Source organism: Hypanus sabinus, chromosome 21, assembly GCF_030144855.1.
Source record: "Hypanus sabinus isolate sHypSab1 chromosome 21, sHypSab1.hap1, whole genome shotgun sequence".
Classification (NCBI taxonomy): domain Eukaryota; kingdom Metazoa; phylum Chordata; class Chondrichthyes; order Myliobatiformes; family Dasyatidae; genus Hypanus; species Hypanus sabinus.
Window position 1 is genome coordinate 37741125 of NC_082726.1, and position 16897 is coordinate 37758021.

The window sequence follows — 16897 nt, forward strand, 5'->3', positions numbered from 1 at the left end:
TGAAGTGGATGGGTTACAGCAGCAAAAGGCCACAAACATATATTCAGAGGCCACTTTTTTAAGATACAGTGGCACCTAATAAGATGGCCACTGTGTATACTACAGTACTGTGCAAATGTCTCAGGCACATGTATTTCGCGAGGGCACCTAAGACTTTTGAACAGTGCTGTATTTGCCAACGTGCAGCGGAGAGTGAGTTTGTAAATCTGGTGGGAGCAAAGGGTGTTGGAGATGGTGAGGATGGAGCGCCACGGGAAGGTGTGGGATAGGTGGCAGAGAAGGAGTGCCAGGGGTGGGGTTGCACAGGTGCAGACACAGCTGTCATGAAATTCGAGTTTTCCCATATTTAGCTTCTCATGCTCTGGTAAGCATTTCCATCAAATTAAAATCAAAGCTCAAAGAATATATCTGCAATATAAACCCCTTTAGTGTAGGTATAAATAAAGCAGTTAAGGGTGATTACGGGTAGAAGAAGTAAAAGGAATGGAGCGAAGCCAAAGTGTGTCTCACACCATGAGCTTCTCCTTGAGAGTCCTGAAATTCGATTTTTATAGCAGCAAAACAGTGCAATACATAAAATTACTATAGTGCTAGGCAATAGTCTTAGGCACCCCAGCTACATACATGTGCTCCAGACTTTCGCACAGTACTGTACCTTTGACCTTGAACATGGTCTCCTCAGCACCCACATATGCACTTCCTTAAGGGTTTAGCAGAAAGTGACCACCGGAAGGGACCTCTCCAGCTGCTTCTCCCTAAATCCAACTGTGGCTAGCTGCTATTGAACTTCTCTCTCTATCACAGCTCCATGTGAAAAACATTTGACAAATTGTGGATAGTTATTCAACTACCCTAAATATTTTATACTGCAATTGATTTTAATTTTACCTTCCATCACCGAAACTGAATAATTAAGAGCGAACTGCAACCTGCATGAAAGGCCTTGTTATCCCAAGGTTAAGTGATACTGGCAAGTTATTTGCTGCATTTTTGAGAATACGATTGTCAAAATGTTCTTCCTTATGCAGTACTCTATCTGCTATTTATGACAGAAACTATTATTTCTTTTATATAAAGCAGGTTGCAACTGTCAGGGTGTTAACAGCGAGCCGGACATATTCTGGAGGTTTTATTTCTGATGGTCCTTTCCATGCTCAGAGAATTTTTAACTATTTCTTTAAGACACAAGAAAATTGATCCAACCACAGATGACAGGAGAAAATCAAAGGTTGTATTAAATCTCGGGGAAACACACAAAAGCAGTAACTTGCGGATCAAGAGTGCTTGAGAATTCAACAAAAATTTACTTCCAGTAAGATGGCCGTGCATATGAATGCAGCGTCCTCTCGGGGGCCAACCAAAGATGCTTTTTACTTCCTAAAATTTGTTTTTTTAATGATCCAAGACAACCCAAGAACACCGGGTACTGCAGGGCTGCTCCATCAGTGAACTGCTCATTGACTGGAGTAGTTGGACTGATGTGAGCAGCAGAGCTGGTCAAAGTGTCCAGGGGGCCAGCCAAGAGGTTGAAGGAGCTGGTCGGGATGTTGGAGGAGTTGGTCGGGATGTCGGAGGAGCTGATCTGGCTGCAGATTGTGTTGCTCCTCTCTACTTGGAAGCACCGGAGTTGGTGCAGTATAACCGTGCGAGATTGTTTCAGACATTTCACTTATGTTCGCAAGACTCTGTTGGTCAGTGATAATGTAAGTTACCGCAGGCCGGTTACCCTTGTCTAGTGAAGGGGCAGTTGACATGAGAGCTGCGTAGCCTTAGTTGTAGCAAGTACTAGGCCACAAGCCTCAGGGCTTGCCTACTGCTACAGACCAGGTGAGGGATGTGTTAGTGCCACAGTTGGCCTCTCCAGTTGGTGCTGCCCTCCTGTGTTCAAGTGGTGGAATGACAGGCCAGATTGTGTAAGTCTGGACATTGTCGATCAGGGTCTTGGACTATATATTTTTTTCAAGTGAACATTCTTTTTTTGCTTGATATTTTGAATTATACTGCTTGTATTTTTGAATGTTTGCTTGCTATTTCGAATTCTTTTTTTTACACCTTGGCCCCAGAGGAATGCTTGTCTCATTCAGTTGTATCTATGTGTGGTTTGAATGGTGGTGAAACCTGATTTGATTTGATTTTGAAAAAAGTGAGAAAGAAATTTATAAAGAAAAGAAAAATGGAATATGAGAGCAAACTAGGAAGAAACACAAAAACTGTTAAATAGGAAGGAAGATAAGTAAAGGCAAACGTAGATCCATTACAGAAAGATTTTTGTATTTGGGAAAGCATGGTCTCACCAGGGACAGCCGACATGACTTTACGTGGGAAGGAGGTCCTGTTTCACAAACCTAAGTAATCTGGTGACAAAGGTAACTGATGAGTGTAGGGTAGTGGACATTGTTTACATGGACTTCAATGAAACATTTTACAAGGTCACCTACAGTAGGCTGGTCCAGAAGGTTAAGTCACATTGTAAATTTACGTTAGTAAATTGGATCTAAAATTGGCCTGGTCATAGAAAACAGACAGTAGGTGGTAGAGGGGCATCTTTTTCTGACTGGAGATATGTAACCAATAGATCAGTGCTGGGACTTCAGCATTTTTGTAATAATGTTACTGAATTGGATAAAAATATAGGGAGCCAGATTAGTAAATTTGGACATGGTGTGGCTAATTGTTCTCATCCAAATGAGGATATACCCATTAACTCCTCCCTAATTAACTTTCCACCAGGTTAGTTTTAATCTTTGCCATTGTAACTGGAACTATGACTAGGCAAAATGAAATTCAAAATAGTATTATTAAAAGCAAAACAACAGAATGAATATTGTGTGATTCAGTATTGCACTAACCAATGAAGCAAATGTAACATACCTGGTTGGATGGAATAAAGCCAAATTCTGATCTCTCACAACTAAGGAGGTCTTTGATCTTGGTCACCTGGTTATTCTCTGTTTCATACGTGACTTTGCAGCTTCCAGACACGTCAACCTGAGAAGGAGAATAAATTCCACTTTATAACTTTATCACTTAATCTCATTCCACCACCCTCTGGTGCAGTGCATACACAACCCCCCACCCCACCCCCGCCGTCAGATTTATGATTGGACAAAGAATCCAAGAACACTTCCCCACTATTTACCCTAAAGCAGGTAGAGTTAGTGGTGAGGAAGGCATGTGCATTCATTTCAAGAGTTCTAGAATACAAGAGCAGGGATGTGATACTTTATAATGCCTCGCCTTGAGCATTGTGAATAGTTCTGGGCTCCTCAATGAAAAGAAATGTGCTGACATTGGAAAGGGTTCAGAAGAGATTCACAAGGATGATTCCAGGAATGAGGAACATTTGATAGCTCTGGGCCTGTACTTGCTGGAATTTAGAACAACGGTGGGGGTGGGAGAATCACATTGGAACCTTTCAAATACTGGAAGGCCTAGAGAGAGTAAATGTGGAAAGGATGCTCCCCATGAGAGCACAGCCTCAGGATAGAGTGGTGGAGTTGCAGAGCTAGAGAATGGTAAATTTGTGGAATTTGTTACCATAGGCAGCTGTGGAGGCCAGGTTGTTGGGTGTACTTAAGGCACAGCTTGATAGGTTCTTAGTAGGACAGTGTGGTGAACTACATATACCTATCTGGACACGCACCCCTCCCCCCACCCCGCTGACTGCTCCTGTGGCTCCTCCCACAGACTCCTGTATAAAGGCGATTGGAGGCACTGCTCCTCCCTCAGTCTCCAGGATGTCGTATGGGGATCTCTTGCTGCTGACTGCTCTCTTCCAGCTAATAAAAGCCTATCTCTTGCCTCACGTCTCGGAGAGTTAATGATGGTGCATCAGACATGGCATCAAAGATTATGGGGAGAAGGCCAATGAGTGGGGCTGAAGAGGAGAGGAAGGGATCAGCCATGATTGAATGGTAGAGCAGACTTGATGAGCCAAAATGGCATAATTCTGTTCCTATGTCTTGTAGTCTTATTTATTTCCTCTCTTCTTGCACTACTTTTTTAAATGTAATGTTTTTATATTTACTTACTGCAATTTATAGTTTTTTAAAAAATTATTATGTATTGCAATGTACTGCTGCCACGAAACAACAAATTTCATGATATACGCCAGTGGTATTATACCCAATTCTGATTTTATTAAAATAGTTTTCATCATTCTGCCCCCAGTTCTTTTTGTATCTTCTGGTTACCAGTCCTCCAACATGGAAATGTTTCTCATTATTCACTGTCAAAAAGTTTAAGACTTTGAACACCATTATTAAATGACTACTCAAGCTTCTACACTGTGAGGGGAAATAGTTCATTTTCTCCTCATTCTCTGGTCTGGTGTTACTCTTTATCTTTAGAATTTTGTTTCCCTGAAGACCTGGACTAGAAACCAAAATAGTCCATATATCAAAGAAGGAATTCAGAAAAAGATGATATCTATACGAATCAAGTAGCTAGGAAGTGAGCATTTCTCATGTAGGGAAATATATAACAAAATGAGGGAAAAACATACAGGGTAAAGTTAATAGGGGTCAGATAAATGGACAGAATATTCCTGTGGAATAAAAACATTGGCATTAACGCAGTGGATCTAGATGGCTCATTAATGTGCTGCAAATAGTTTACTATGTTTACACACTTGGCAACATTTTTTAAGGATTAAACATAAGTAACATATTTCTGTACTTAGCCTTTTATTAAGAAAAAGCCAAGGATTACTGTTTTCCTTTTTCACATCCAGTATTATTATATAATTATACTCCTCCTCGCAATTTGCTTTATACCCTTCCACTATTTTAAACACATATACTCCCAAAGTTCTGTGTTTCTCCTATAGCAATGACTTATCTACCAATTACATTGTAGATGTATTAAATTATATCTTTTAAAACTTCATGTTCTTTAATTTTCCATCACTCCAGAGCTATAATGCAATTTGCTGAGAATTTCCAACTTTTTCAGTTTTCATTTTGTGTTTCTGACATCTGCATATTGATATTTTACCAAGGTGTCTGAAACACAAATTGCATAAACATCCCTGACTTTATTCTCAGCACTTTCACTTTTTCTGTTGTTCCAATTACCACAGCAATAGTGACTAAGCTTAAATATGAGGGACATTTGAGAGGTGTATGGGTGAGATCCTGCCTTCAAAATATTATGTATACCTTTGACGACTTTAGATTGTAACCACTGTTGCAATTCTCTTTCAGAATACAATCGCTATTAATGGAACAGGGCTGAATAGAACCATTGCAAGTGCCACTGTGAATCTCCTAATGATCCACGACTTGTGGGATGACCCACAGCTCTTTCATCAATCTGGCTTTCAAAGTTCAAAGTTTAAAGTTGAAATGTCAAAGTACAATTATTATCCAAGTATGTACAGTATACAACCCTGAGAGTCATCTCCTTACGGGCAGCCACAAAACTAAGAAACCCGATAGAACCCAATAAAAAAAGACGACGTACACAATGTGCAGGGGAAAACATACAAACTGAGCAAACAACAAAAGCAAGGAAACAACCGAAGATCACAAGAGTGCGTCCACAGCCGCAAAGCCAGACATCATGCAGCCAGCCGTCTACTATCTAGCACATTTCTAGGTATCTTGTCTATGCCATAATTTGTATTAGAAACATGGATAGGAAGAAACCATTAGACCCTTTGAGCCTGTTCTAGCATTTAGTTAGATCTTGGCCATTCTCCATTATCCTAAAGATTATGAAACTATTTGTGATAGGAAACTGTGGCTGCATTGATTTATCCGTGCAAAAATGTGGTTCCTAATTTGTTCTTCCACTCTCTTCCTCCACCTCCACTTCCTCATTTCTCCACAGCTCAGTTCCTCACCTGAAGTTCGGAAGGTCAGGCTATCCCTTCATGACAGCCTGGTCATATAGCATTTACCATTTCCCCATGGATCATGAGGTACATTCAGCCAAACAAAGCAAGATCATTCAGAGAAGCCCACGTAACAAAACTCTTACTGAGAACCTCAAAGATCTGTTCTATCGTTTTTTAATGTGACAGCCTTGCTAACACTGTCTGTGAGCAGAGTTGAGTATTGAATTATGACTGTATGCCAGCAAGAAGCCAGTATCATATGGAACTGCTGCTTGGTGGAATACAGAATAAACTTCTACCAGATCTCTGGCCACTGACCTTCACAACGTGTATCTCAGGTCACACAAAAGATGAATATTGAGGGTACTAAATTCTTTCCAGTCTGCGTCTAACACTAGCTAACCAATGCTCGGGTGCTCAAAGGCAATTTGTAACATGATAAATTCTGTAATCAATAAAGAAGCTCCTGCTCATGCTCTGCTCACCTCGGGAAAGAACTAGCTCCCATTGAATGAGGAACCACGGTGACCGCAACCATAGGTACCAAGTTAGGAGGATGTTCGTGCATAAAAGTTACTTTGGATGCCATTGGGAGTTAAGTGAAAATAAAAAGTACAACTGATGGAAAACTGAAATTTAAAAAGAAATTCGGGAAATGTTCTAAACACCCAGGTCAGGCAGCATTTGTGGAAACACAAGTACGAGGGGTGATTGATAAGTTCATGGCCTAAGGTAGAAGGAGTCAATTTTAGAAGACCTAGCACATTTATTTTTCAACATAGTCCCCTCCTACATTTACACACTTAGTCTAGCGGTTGTGGAGCATATAGATCTTGGACCTCCAGAAAGTGTCCACAGCAGGGGTGATTGATAAGTTTATGGCTTAAGGTAGACAGAGATGAGTTATACAGCTCTCGTTACATGCACATGCAGTTCAACTCTTTGAGTGATTATGCAGAAACTTTGAAGTTAATATCTCCTTCTACCGTAGGCCATGAACTTAGCAATCACCCCTGATGAGTTATTAACTTCAAACTTTCGGCATAATCATTCAAAGGGTTGACCTGCATGTGCATGTAACGAGAGCTGTATAACTCATCTCCGTCTACCTTAGGCCACAAACTTATCAATCACCTATCTGTGGACATTTTCTGGAGGTTCAAGATCTGTATGCTCCATGACTGCTGGACTAAGTGTGTAAATGTAGGAGGGGACTATACTGAAAAATAAATGTGCTAGGTTTTCTAAAATTGACTCCTTCTATCTTAGCCAACAAACTTATCAATCACTCCTCATATAATCAATACTTCAGACTGAAGAACCTTCAGCAGAATTGATGAGATTTTGATCAGGAACACAAATTCTTCTCCATTCACAGCTGCTACCTGCCTTGTGCTTGCTTCTAACAATATCTGTGCTTATTACCGGAACTTATGTTCTCATCCTGCTTTGAGATTTTAATTATAGCTGCAGAAGTGTCTGACTTTATTGAGATTCTCATCATTTCACACTTGGTGCCTCAGTAGAATCCATCCCTAGACACCCTGCATTGATGCCTGGCTGCCACCTCCTCTATTAGTGCAGTTTGTATGGAAGCAACTTATTTATGCAGAAGCCTTGAGAACAAAAGAAAAGTTTCTCAGTAACTGCTACACCATTCCCTATGACTTTTCAAACATCAATGGAAAGCGCTAAACATGAACGAACTGTAACAAATCTATGCTTGTGTTCTAATCATCATGTTAGTCATCGGATCACACGCATGCCATAGACACATTTTAGAACTCTTGGTACACATGCTCAAAAATCAGTTCGTGCAGACAAACCTTTCAGGATGCTATGACAAAGTGAGAAGGGTTTTGAAAGAAATGCTGTATATAGAAATCTTGGGTCCTGCTACCAAGCCCAATTAGCTAAGAACAAAAGATCAGCTAATAAATAAACCATAATATAAATGCACAAAGTAAAGCTATTCCTAGAATGGGGTTATGTTAGGATATTAAATTGTATTTTAAATGTATGTTTTTTTTGCTGGAATGTCCTTTGGGCGGAGCTGAAGATGGTGCCAGAGGGTGACCTCTCCCAGCTCATCAGTGAAACAGTTCAATTTTTCATATTCTGATGTTCCTATTTCCCTTTTCAGGGTGGCTGGGTCCTATCGGGATCTTTAATCTGCAGCGGCACTCAAAGACTGCGGTTCTACACGGTAACATGTTGGTGTTCTTGGGGCTTGCCGATCAGCCACATTTTAGCATGTCCAGGTTCAGCCTGAAGTTGGGCACCTTCAGGACGTGCACGGCCCTGTGGACACACATTCTCGCCGGTGTTGCATACTGAAGCGTAGCGGGAGCTGGAACATCGAAGACAGCAAGATTGGCTGTCGGAGTGCTCTGCACTTAGTAATTGATTTGCCGATTCTCGAGTTGGGGAACTCGGAACAAAAAAGCAATGCTTCAGATTGACTGTAACATCGAAATAGTGACTGTTGTCTCCCCTGTCGCTGTGGAAGAAGAGATATCTGTCTCTTTCGTGTGTGTGTGTGTGTGTGTGTGTGTGTGTGTGTGAGAGAGAGAGAGCGAAAGTGCGCGCATGTGAGCTTGTGGGATGTCAGAAATGTTGGAGTAAATAGTTAGCTTTTGATGGACTGTAGACCATGGTCTCTCTTTGGGGGCTTTGCTGTTGCTTGCATGGTGGGTAGGAGGAATTCAGGTGCTTTATGCTAGAATAAGTGGGGCAAGGGATTGTTGCTGCTTGTGCATGGGGGGTCCGGGGGGGGGGGGGGCTTTCTGGTTTTTATGCTTTTTCTGTCATTCAATTTTCGAGTTTTTTTCTTCTGTTTCGAGGATGTCTGTAGAGAGTTAGAATTTCAGGTTGTGTATTGTATACATCTTCTGATATTAAATGGTGCTATTCAACCATTGAAAACTAATCAGAAAAATGATAACATTGTATTTGGCAAACCATGAGGAGCATTTATAATTGATAGCAAACATAGCTAGGAAAATTAACTCAAGGTTTTAGTCAGGATACAGTTTTCATCAGAAACTCTTAGTTTCTGCATTTCACAGAAAGAAATAAAGTTGACCTCTGCAGCAATCTGGCTCCCATGATTTCTAGCATGAAATAGAAAGGAGTCCTGATGCACAAAAATCAACTGGTATGATATGTGGAAAAACACTTCCATATGACATTGGGCAAGATATGTCAAAATACTGACGACTTATAGTTTCTAAATGGTTTTGCCAACAACAGTCCCCAGAAGTGCAGAGAAGACACAGTAAGAAGGCTCACATGGGTGGGTGGAGGGGGGAATGTAATAACCTCACTGAACCTCATTGATTGGGCACCATGGTAGCAAAGCCATTAGCACAACGCTATTACAGCTCGGGACATCAGAGCTTGGAGTTCAATTCCGGCACCCTCCCTGTGAAATTAATGGGTCTTCCTCGGGTGCTCCAGTTCCCTCCCACAGTCTGAAGATGTACCGGCTCATTGCAAATTACCCCCCATGATAAGTTTGGAGTTAGATCGGGATTGTCAGGGGCTGTGTGGCGCATAGGGCCAGAGGGGCTGAATCACCAAAATAAATAAATAAATAAATTTGTGGGGGTCCCTGGTATATCTACGTTTCTCTCTTTGAAGTGAGGAAGGGTGAAGGACACTCAATAGAGGTATATAAAATGATAAGAGGCACAGGCAGAGCGGACAGTGGCCAATACAAGAGGACCTACATTTAAGATGATTAGAGGGAAGTATGGGGGATGTCAGAGACAAGTGCTTTTACACAGAGAGTGGAGCACACTGCCAGGGGTGGTGGTAGAGGCAGATATATGAAGATATATGAAGGCATTTAATAAACTCTTAGATTGGATCATGGATGAAAGAAAAGTGGAGGACTGTGTGGGAGGGAGGGGTTGGATTGATCTAGGAGTAGGCTAAAAGGTTGGTACAGCACCGTGAACTGAAAGGCCTGCACTAAACTGATTACATCATCCTTGGTCAGTGAAATCCAGTGGTGAGTGAGAGTCGATATTAATACCAGCATTACAAATATAACAAACTATGTTTTAAAAACAAGAGAAAATCTGCAAATATCCTATCCTAAACATATCCTATGTTTTTGACTTTATTTTAAGACTGGAAGTGATCCCTTAAGCAGAGGAATTGAGGCATAAAGTGCATTATGAAAAGCTGAAATGGCACAGAAAATGCCAGATATACTCAGTAAGCCAAGCAGCATTTACAGACCTCATTTCCTCAGGCCGACGAACAGATGCAGAAACACACTGGCCAGTCAATACCAAAGCAAGGTTCAGTGACAAGGCAAAATGACCTGGAAAAGGTCTTTATACTGAATTATTCAGGAAAGAACTAATGCTCTTTCCACCACCCCACCATTTTTTATTCTCTCTCTCACTAGTTTATTATTCCGAGTGTTCTCTAAATGCACAACATTTCCAGAAAAGATCTTGCCTCGCTGTCCTCACTCTTTTTGTGATATCTCTGGGACTGGGGTGGGGTTTGGGCCTCCGGCTGCAAATCCCATGACAAAGAGCTCGAACTCTGCACCGATTTACAAATGCCACAACAGTCACTGCGCAAGTCTCACATCTGGAGCTACTTCTGCCCGTACCCTCAGTGAAGCTCCCAACGGGAGCGCTGGGTAAAGTGGCTAATCCCAGGATTAAGTGCCTGGCCACCCCATAGTGACTATCCCCTCCAGCTCAAACATCTTTTCATTGTACCAGTCGTTCTGTGATTCCTTAGTGGCCTGTTTTCTGGTTAATAATGAATTTGGTGCTGTTGATGCCCTGCATCTGCACAAGGTAACTCCAAATAAAAAAGTCTTGTAAAACTACTCTTGAAGCTCAATAATTACACTTCTGAAGAATATCTCTTAATGTAAAATATGATACACCCAACTGATAATGATTTACTATTATTTTCTAGGTTGAATATAGCACTAAGAAGATACCCATTGCTTTTTGTGCACGCCGAAGGAAGATAGTATGGAGCCACCTTCCCGACGTTACTGCCAGGTAGAAACTCCAGCATTTTGGGCCAGTAGCAACTCGAAGCTCAAAGAGTGTTGCAGTGATACATTCGTTCCACACTTATATATGGAAACAAATGTTATTGCAGTAAAATGAGGAAAGACTTGAAACTGCATTCATGTGTTTCTTGTTTTAGAAGAATGACGAAAATGTCGTGGAAGGACTGAGTAACAAATGAGGAGCTGTTGTGAAGAAGCCGGAATAAGAAGAGAGCTGATATCATCAATCAAGAAATGGCAGTCAGAATTTCTGGGACAGGTACTGAGGAAAGAGAAGCTTGATCATTTTGCAGCAACGGGAAAAAATGATGGAAGAAAAAGTCGCAGTTGATAATACCTGTCCACATCACACAACATGGTAATGCACGTCTCAGTCAGGATAATGTAACATATTGCAAAGCTGAGAGTTATACCAAAGGTACTATAAATTTACACCATAAGTTGAGTTATCAATTACCCTAGCAAGCTGCATTAACAATGACTGAAAGAGCAGAAACACAAGGGAATTTCCATGCAAGACTTTTTGCTTTTGGAGGCACTACCACCTTAAATAGCCAATATCTGTGAATGACTTCATCAATACAAAACTGGTATTCCGTGAATTAATTTATGTATGGAAAAATATGAGGTAAACATGGTTTTAATATGCTGGGAAGTAAATAATAATGGAAGTAAAAGGGTGTGGACAGATGAAGATCTGTTTATCTAGAGATAACCAAAAGTGCTTCTGTTTTAAAGTAGAAAGTAGGCTTAAAAATGGTCAATTGAGAGCAAATTAGTGGGTCCTCAAATCCTACAACATTCTTGTAAATTTTCTCTGTACTATTTCAGTCTTATTGATATCTTTCCTTTAGGCTGGTGACCAAAGCTGCATTCAATACTCCAAATTTAGCCTCACTAGCATCTTATACAAATCCATCATAACATCCCAACTCAGCTCCTCTACTCAGTGCCACGATTTACGAAGGTCAAAGTGTCGCCTCCAAGGAATTATAGATCTGTATTCTCAAGTCCCGTTGGTCTACTGCACACCTCAGAGTCCTATTCACTGTGTAAGTTTTACTCTAGTTAGAATCAGGTTCAATATCACAGGTATATGTCATAAAAATACATAACAATACCAAAAAACATAACAAGAAGAATATATATAATTAAATAACTAGTGCAAAAAGAGAGCAAAAAAAAGTAAGTTAGTGTTCATGGGTTAATTGTCCATTGTAATCTGATGGCAGAGGGGAAGAAAATGCTCCTAAAATGTTGAGTGTGTGTCTTTAGGCTCCTTTGCCGCCTCCTTGAAGGTAGCAATGAGAAGAGGACAAGTCCTAGAAGAGGGCAGTCCTCAATGATGGATGCAGCCTTTCTGCGGCATCACGTTTTGAAGATGTCCTCAAGGCTGGGGAGGCTGGTGCCCATAATGGAGGTGGCTGAGTTTGCAACTTCCTGCAGCTTTTTGCTATCCTGTGCAGTGGCCCCTCCACACCCTGACAAAGGGTCTCGGCCCGAAACGTCGACAATGCTTCTCCCTATAGATGCTGCCTGGCCTGCTGCGTTCCACCAGCATTTTGTGTGTGTTGCTTGAATTTCCAGCCTCTGCAGACTTCCTTGTAGGAGTAAGCACATCTGAGTGATAGTCATTGAGACCGTTCATCCTGCTCTACTTGGGCACTGCTATGACGTTACCCTTTTGAATATTTATTGTGCTCTACATCATTATGTTCTTTATCTTAGTATTTTTATATGCTGCAACAGATCTGGAGTAACAATAATTTTGTTCCTTAGTTTCACACAGTGCATTCAGAATATAACATTTAAAAATTAGCTTTATTTATCACATGCACATCAAAACATTGAACATACAGTGAAACGCGTTGTTTGCATCAATGACCAACACACTGAAGGCAGCCTCCAATCGTCGCTATACTTCCAGCACCAACATTGCTTGCCTACAACTTACTAACTTCTTTGGAATGTGGGAGGAAACCCACACAGTCACGTGGCGTACGTATAAACACTTTGCAGACAGCGATGGAAGTTGAACCCCAATCTTGCAGCTGGTGCTGTAAAACTTTATGCTAACTGCTATGATAAGTTAGTTTAAAAAAATCCTCATCCTTCATCCCAATTTACATATCTATGAATTCAGTAATTTTTTTCAATTAGCATATCTGAATTTGATAACCAACAGTTACTATTGAGTTTTTTAAACCTGTTTAATCTAATCTCTATATTAGTTGTATCAGAACTTTTCTATTAAACCCCTCATCGGCAATTTCTCTTTTAAGGACAATAATCGCAGCTTCTTTAGTCTCCAGATAACTGCAATCCATTTTCCTTGGTATAATAATACACTTTTGCACCACATCTAGCCATTAATTTCTTAAATATGTTATGGAATGCACCACTACTAAAGTCTCTAACATACCTTTAACCTTGATAATAAATGTGCTACATGATACTTAGTTGAGATTCTTGAGTTCCACAATAAGTTTAGTAGAAATATTGCAGAGAGAAAATTATAATTCATATAAATATGAACAAGTTAGAGAAATTACAGTGGAGCGGTCAGCACAAGTGGCTGGCATCTTTTCCTGTTACAAGATAGATAGATAGATACTTCATTCATCCCCAAGGGGAAATTCAACATTTTTCCAGTGTCCCATACACTTATTGTAGCAAAACTAATTACATAAGTATTTAACTCAATATAAATATGATATGCAAGAGAGCCAGTTCTGAGTAAGTCACAGGAAGAGTTTTTTTTTTCATTTTTTCCATCTTTCTTTCTTAAATCTGCACCCTCTCTTGTGTTTCAAATGGTGTGTTAAACATAGCCTGTTACAGTATTTATTATCATTCATATATTCCATTTGACCTTAAATAAGACCTTATCAAAATATTTTAGACAACATTTTATGGTCTAGTTAATGCAGGTTGCAGCAAGCAATTCCCAGGTAAGAAAGTACCTAACTTGTGTCACCAGCTGTTAAGTCTAATACATGTTGGATGATAAAAGCTACTTCATCTGTAGCTCTACTCTGTGAATTAGAGCTTAGTGATGATACTGTTAAATGGTAACTTCTTTGTTTGCATCTTTGGAAACAACTTTATTTCTATCTTTGATAACTCTTTTTCTTCCTTTCAATATTCTTTTGAAGACCCTGACCAGAAGTTACATGCTGACTTCAGTGTGTTGTGAGAATGGGACCTGCTGTCTGGGCCTCGCAGCCAGCCGCTTTTCAATGGATGTCCCAATGGTGCGGCCCGGAAGGCTAGTGAGCCATCAGGGTGCTGGATTTTCGTGGATCTGGAGGCGGGCTGGTGCAAGGTTGGAGTCGTGGAAACCAGCGGCTTGCTGTTGGCTGTGTGTCCAGAGGCACAGAGCTTGGAAAAAGCGACGCAACAGACTTTTAACACCGGAAACCAGTGAGTTGTTTTGTTATGTCTCCGCTCTCACTGATAAATGGGGACACCTCTTTTTCCCTTACTACAGGGAGAGAGAGAGAGCCTGTGGTACGTTGAACACCAGGTGAGATGGTATTTGGGGTACTACAAGCCTGTGTCTTTATTGCTGCTCTGCTGCATGCTTGAGTGTTTGGTGGGGGCACCGATGCTTTTCTGCTGGTTGGTGGGGGGCGGGTTTCATTGCCTTGCAGCTGCTTGTGTGTGGGAGGGGGAGCTGGGGGGGCTTTGGGGTTCTAACATTTAACTGTCAATCATTCTTTGGGGCACTCCTCTGTTTTCATGGACGTTTGCTTAGAAAAAGAATTTCAGGATGTATATTGTATACATTTCTCTGACATTAAATGTACCTACTGAAACCTGCTTAATGGACTTCATGTGGAATTCAATCTGCAGCTCCGCTCTGTGAATAGACTCACGTGGAATTCAATCTGCAGCTCTGCTCTGTGAATAGACTCACGTGGAATTCAATCTGCAGCTCTGCTCTGTGAATAGACTCACGTGGAATTCAATCTGCAGCTCTGCTCTGTGAATAGACTCACGTGGAATTCAATCTGCAGCTCCGCTCTGTGAATAGACTCACGTGGAATTCAATCTGCAGCTCTGCTCTGTGAATAGACTCACGTGGAATTCAATCTGCAGCTCCGCTCTGTGAATAGACTCACGTGGAATTCAATCTGCAGCTCTGCTCTGTGAATAGACTCACGTGGAATTCAATCTGCAGCTCTGCTCTGTGAATAGACTCACGTGGAATTCAGTCTGCAGCTCTGGTCTGTGAATAGACTCACGTGGAATTCAATCTGCAGCTCTACTCTGTGAATAGACTCACGTGGAATTCAATCTGCAGCTCTGCTCTGTGAATAGACTCACGTGGAATTCAATCTGCAGCTCCGCTCTGTGAATAGACTCACGTGGAATTCAATCTGCAGCTCTGCTCTGTGAATAGACTCACGTGGAATTCAATCTGCAGCTCTGCTCTGTGAATAGACTCACGTGGAATTCAGTCTGCAGCTCTGGTCTGTGAATAGACTCACGTGGAATTCAATCTGCAGCTCTACTCTGTGAATAGACTCACGCGGAATTCAATCTGCAGCTCTGTGAATAGACTCACATGGAATTCAGTCTGCATCTCTACTCTGTGAATAGACTCACGTGGAATTCAATGGTCAAATTTCCTCTCCATTTTATGCTGCATCTATATCTGGTAAGTGGAGCTACAGTATTTAGAAACAACAGGCGGCTAGTTTAACCTAATCCAATGTAGCTCTCAGATACTTTTAAAAATAAAGTGAAATGACCATTTCACATAAAATGAACTGAAATAGCTGGAAAGGTGAAGCATCCATAGCAGCTGTACTCACCCAGTATTTTTACATATTTAAGTTTTACAGATTAAGATATTTGTATATCCTAAACCCCAGATAATATCATTCAGATCAAATCACCTCCTAAATAAAGAAGCAAAATTATATGAGGGAGTTTTACAGAAGTAACTAATATATACATACTCAAACTATTTTGCATATTAAGCACCTTCAGCAAATTTTGAATGTTCCATACAAGTTCAAGCCCAGGATTTCCTGTTTCTGAACCCAGATGATGTTGACATTTAAGGCATTCAATTATTTTTACTTCTGCCCTGCCTGGTACTAAATGTATTGCCAGTCCTATGAACTTTAGGAGGAATGTCAAAGGGTGAATGAAAAGTGTTAATCACTTTACATTGTGTTTATCCTGCTTCATAAACTATCCCAAAATATTTTTGGCACTTTTGAATCAGACCCATTGTTGCAATTCTGGCATCCACAGCTACCACTTGTGCAAGGTATGGTTCTGTAAGGAAATGATATTAGAAGACAAATATAGAAAGATAACCAATTCTTCAACTGAAATGAATAGATTACCTCAGTGATTGTCCCAGAGCTTGTTTGTAATTGGAAAAGACTAACCAGGCCTCGTTTTAGGTTCAGAGGTAATCCCCTTTCTTCAGCAGAGCCATACAGAGTTTCTACCTGAAAAAGACATGAAATAAACCAATGAAAACATTCTAGCTTTACTTTAAACACAGATTCTGCAGAGGCTGGAAATTTTGAGCAACACACACAAAATGCAGGAGGAACACAGCAAATCAGGCAGGATCTATGAAGAAGAATAAACAGTCGACATTTTGATGAAAGGTCTTGGCCCAAAATGTCAGCTGTTTATTCCCCTCCATCGATTCTGCTTGACTTATTGAGTTTCTCTAGCATCTTGTATGTACTGCTCTAACTTTACTCTGCGGCTTTTGTTGGGTATCACTTTAAATTGATAATTACAAAGAAACTGTTCACGTACCGACAGTATCATCAATCATCATTACTTACAAAAAATATCTATGAACCTACCTCATGATTAAATTTAAATATATTAATACTACAAACATTTGTACAATTTCAAACCAACTAGGAAATCCTTATTTAAACCTTTTACTAATAAAATTACATTTAGATTTTATAAAGAAACAGTTAATTTACATCAAGCATGAGAAAGTCTGCAAAAGCTGGATA

At 40.6% G+C, this 16897-nt stretch overlaps 1 protein-coding gene across 4 annotated transcripts in view; it reads right to left on the reverse strand.

The window, feature by feature from the left end:
* The window catches only part of LOC132378971 (microsomal triglyceride transfer protein large subunit-like), a 104876-nt gene that overhangs the window by 78135 nt on the left and 9844 nt on the right, over positions 1-16897 (reverse strand). For all 4 annotated transcript variants that reach the window (XM_059946366.1, XM_059946368.1, XM_059946367.1 and 1 more), the window contains exons 4-5: positions 16256-16363; positions 2872-2988 (exon numbers count right to left, since the gene is read on the reverse strand). In XM_059946366.1, coding sequence (XP_059802349.1) covers positions 2872-2988; positions 16256-16363 — 225 coding nt within the window. The remainder of the gene's footprint in view (positions 1-2871; positions 2989-16255; positions 16364-16897) is intronic.